Raw genomic sequence first — 2,942 nt, forward strand, 5'->3', positions numbered from 1 at the left:
TCTTCCACCAACTGACCGTGAGCGCCGTCACACCAGTCGTGGTCACCGCGGGCTACGGATGCCCCTTGGCCATCGCGGTGGCTACGGTAGCCACCTTCTTCCCTGAGCGGGGCTACATCCAAGAGTCCTGCTGGCTGAGCACTCACAGCAGAGCCATCTACGCCTTCTGTGTGCCTGTCCTGGCCATTGTGACCGTCAACCTCCTGATTCTCTTTGTGGTGCTGCTAAAGCTCAAGAGGCCTTCGGCATCAGAGGGGCCCCCAGGGGAGGAAAAGAAGGCCCTGCGTGGCATCATCAAGGCCCTGCTCATCCTCACTGCGGTACTTTGGCTTGACCTGGGGGCTGGGCGTCATCACCATGACGACAGATGCCTCTGCATTTACCCATTACGCGTTTTCCATTCTCAGTTCATTCCGGGTGCATATAAAGTGGAGCAGAATGATGCGGCCACCTGTCTGCATGTGCGCGCGTGTGGCAGGAACGGGAGTTACGCCTGTTCAGGCTGTGGCTGAACAACCTGGCACCCTTCCTCCACCGCCCGTTCTGTGCACACTGGCAAGCGGGCTGGCTGCAGGCAGGCTGGCCTGGCCCTTCACCAGACGCAGCGGAGCCCTCAAGCAAACTGACCCCACTCTCGGCGTCGGCCACATTGTGCCCGCCCCGGCTGAGCAATGCCACGCCCGCCGGCACCCCTAGGCACGGCCCCTGCCGTGGGGTGCCCCAAGAGCCCTATGGTCTGTCCTCCCCATTTCCCTGGGAGGTTGCTGCTCCACAGCACGGGGAGGGGGAAGCACCCAGTGCTGCCCCCAGCCTGCCCGGCTCCCCTGGCTTCAGAGGGCATGTGCTGCTTGGGGAGCCTGTCCCTTAGCGGCTGAAGATGCTCTGCAGGCTTCAGCCACGTGGATGCGCTTAAATGGATTAAAGTTGACTGATGTGTGTTAAAACACAAGGGCCCTAAGGTGCACGCCTGCACACCCTTCGGTCCCCTTGGCACGCATGCCAAGTTTCGGGTGCCTTGATGTCATGGTCTTGCGGCTGTGGCACGGACAGACGGAGATCCTCTGAGAGTATGATTAGAGGTGGTGCTGTTGCTCCTTACCTGTTTTCATGTGCTGTACTTTGCAAACGGTGCCTGTGTGCAAACAGCAGCCAGCCCCTGATCAAGGCAATACTGGATAGGTGAGACTGGACTTGGGTGGAGAGGGAGGCAGGACCAAGGTGGACTTGCGAGGGGCTCTGTGAATTCCTTGTGCTTCTTCTGGGCAGTCACAGCTGAGAGCGTGCTGGATATCCTGAGTTCCTAAGCTGAGCAAAGCTCTTCTCCTTCCCAGGGGCTCTTCATTCTGCTCTTTGGTTGCCTCATGGACAAGAAGGTAAGCATCCCCCCCCCCCGTGCTCTTTTTTTCTGACCAGGAGAGGCTCAGGGGTTGTGGTGGCCTCTGCCAAGCACAGAGCAAGAGAGAGAGGCGACCCTCCCACATTGTGACCCTCCCACATTTTCCCACTGCCTCGTCCGTCTTTCTTCTTACTGCAGAAAATCCGATAAGGAAAAAAACACTGAATGACTGCACGGGGAGCAGTCTGTTTGGGAGCGCTAGGAGCTCTCCACCTGGAAGCACCCCTGTGATCCAGCAAGGGCAAACTACTGCCCAGGAGCAGAATTCTGGCATGAGGCAGGAGGGTGGAAAACCATCATTATTGCTGTATCTCCATTTGTGTTCACAGAGCAAGAGTGAAACTTTGGACTCCAAACTGAGTAACTAAACAGCTGGACGCCTGCACAGGTAAGCAGGCGAGGGGAGGCTCCCCTCTGGCCAACCCCGACTGTAGCTACAGGACCTCACGCGTGCAGTTCAGAAGACCACCACGCACCACCGAAGGGGCATCCCTGCCCTTGTGGCCTACTCCATGACTGCCTGCAGGTGGGCGTCAAATCCCTATTCAGCCGACCCTCTTGCCTGCCCCCATGACTAGGGGCTAGTTCAAAGGCCCAGCTTTTATACTCGCAATCCATGCCCTGCCCCACATCTTGTTAGCCAAGCTCACTCCCAAACCTATGCAGGCAGGGGAAAGTGGGTGTCAGATCCCCTTTTACCCCAATGGAGCAAAGCCTCTATCTCCCACAGAGGGGAAGTGGGGGTGGAAAGAAAACACACCGCCAGCACAGGAGCTGTGCTCCTAAGCGGAGCAAACATGCAGGGACCAGATTGCAAGCCAGAGCACAGGGTGGCAGAATTGCCCAGATCTGTCGGAATTATCGGCTCAGCCTTTGCTTGCGGACAGCAAGGTGCTTTTGCTTGTCTCTGAACATCTACTAAGCCTGGAGAGCAGGCCTTGCTAGGGGCCCCAAGTTGGTTGCGCAACGACAGTGGAGGAACCCATGCTAAGGCACTGGGTGGAGTACCTGAGCAGGGCTCTCCTCTGCCCAGTTCCACTCCCACAAACCCAGCTTCCATTCTGTGAGGTGCACGTTGGCTGCCTGTGGGCGTTCAGTGGAACGTTAGAGAGGACAGGGCTTGGTGCTGCAGGGGAAGCAGGCAGGTGGAAGAAGGAAGCCATTCATGAGGTGTTCCTCAGAAGAAAACAGCTCTAAGCTTCAACTGAGCATGGCAGCTGTATTTTTCCTCTGTCACACTCCCCACAAATCAAATCATCTTGGCGTGTTTGAAAACCAGGAGCTCTATTTTATAAAGTGTGAAAAGCTGGTTCTGCCTTTAAATTTGAGCTTATCAGGATGGTTGATCCAGGGCTGGCTTGCCACTATACCAATAGAAGAAGGTAAGGAAGTGTCAAGAAGTAAAACTTCAAAAGCAGCAAATGCTTTGAATGTATGTCACTGCAAGAGTTTATAAAAACTGAAGTATGATTCTGTATAATGGAATTGGTGTAAATGAGCAGAGTGGGGTACAGTAGATTCCCTTGTGGCATGGAGCGTGGAAATG

At 55.7% G+C, this 2,942-nt stretch overlaps 1 protein-coding gene across 1 annotated transcript in view; it reads left to right on the plus strand.

The window, feature by feature from the left end:
- ADGRF3 (adhesion G protein-coupled receptor F3) overlaps window positions 1–868 on the plus strand; it is a 3,039-nt gene extending 2,171 nt beyond the window's left edge. The window contains exons 2-3 of the mRNA XM_084825282.1: window positions 1–320; window positions 479–868. The exon at window positions 1–320 is cut by the window's left edge and continues 208 nt beyond it. Of these exons, the coding sequence (XP_084681408.1) occupies window positions 1–320; window positions 479–868 (710 nt within the window). The remainder of the gene's footprint in view (window positions 321–478) is intronic.
- The last annotated feature ends 2,074 nt before the right edge of the window (window positions 869–2,942 follow it).

The sequence above is a fragment of the Heloderma suspectum genome, chromosome 1, assembly GCF_057233095.1.
Source record: "Heloderma suspectum isolate Gila_16-S chromosome 1, 16-S_ref, whole genome shotgun sequence".
NCBI lineage: Eukaryota > Metazoa > Chordata > Lepidosauria > Squamata > Helodermatidae > Heloderma > Heloderma suspectum.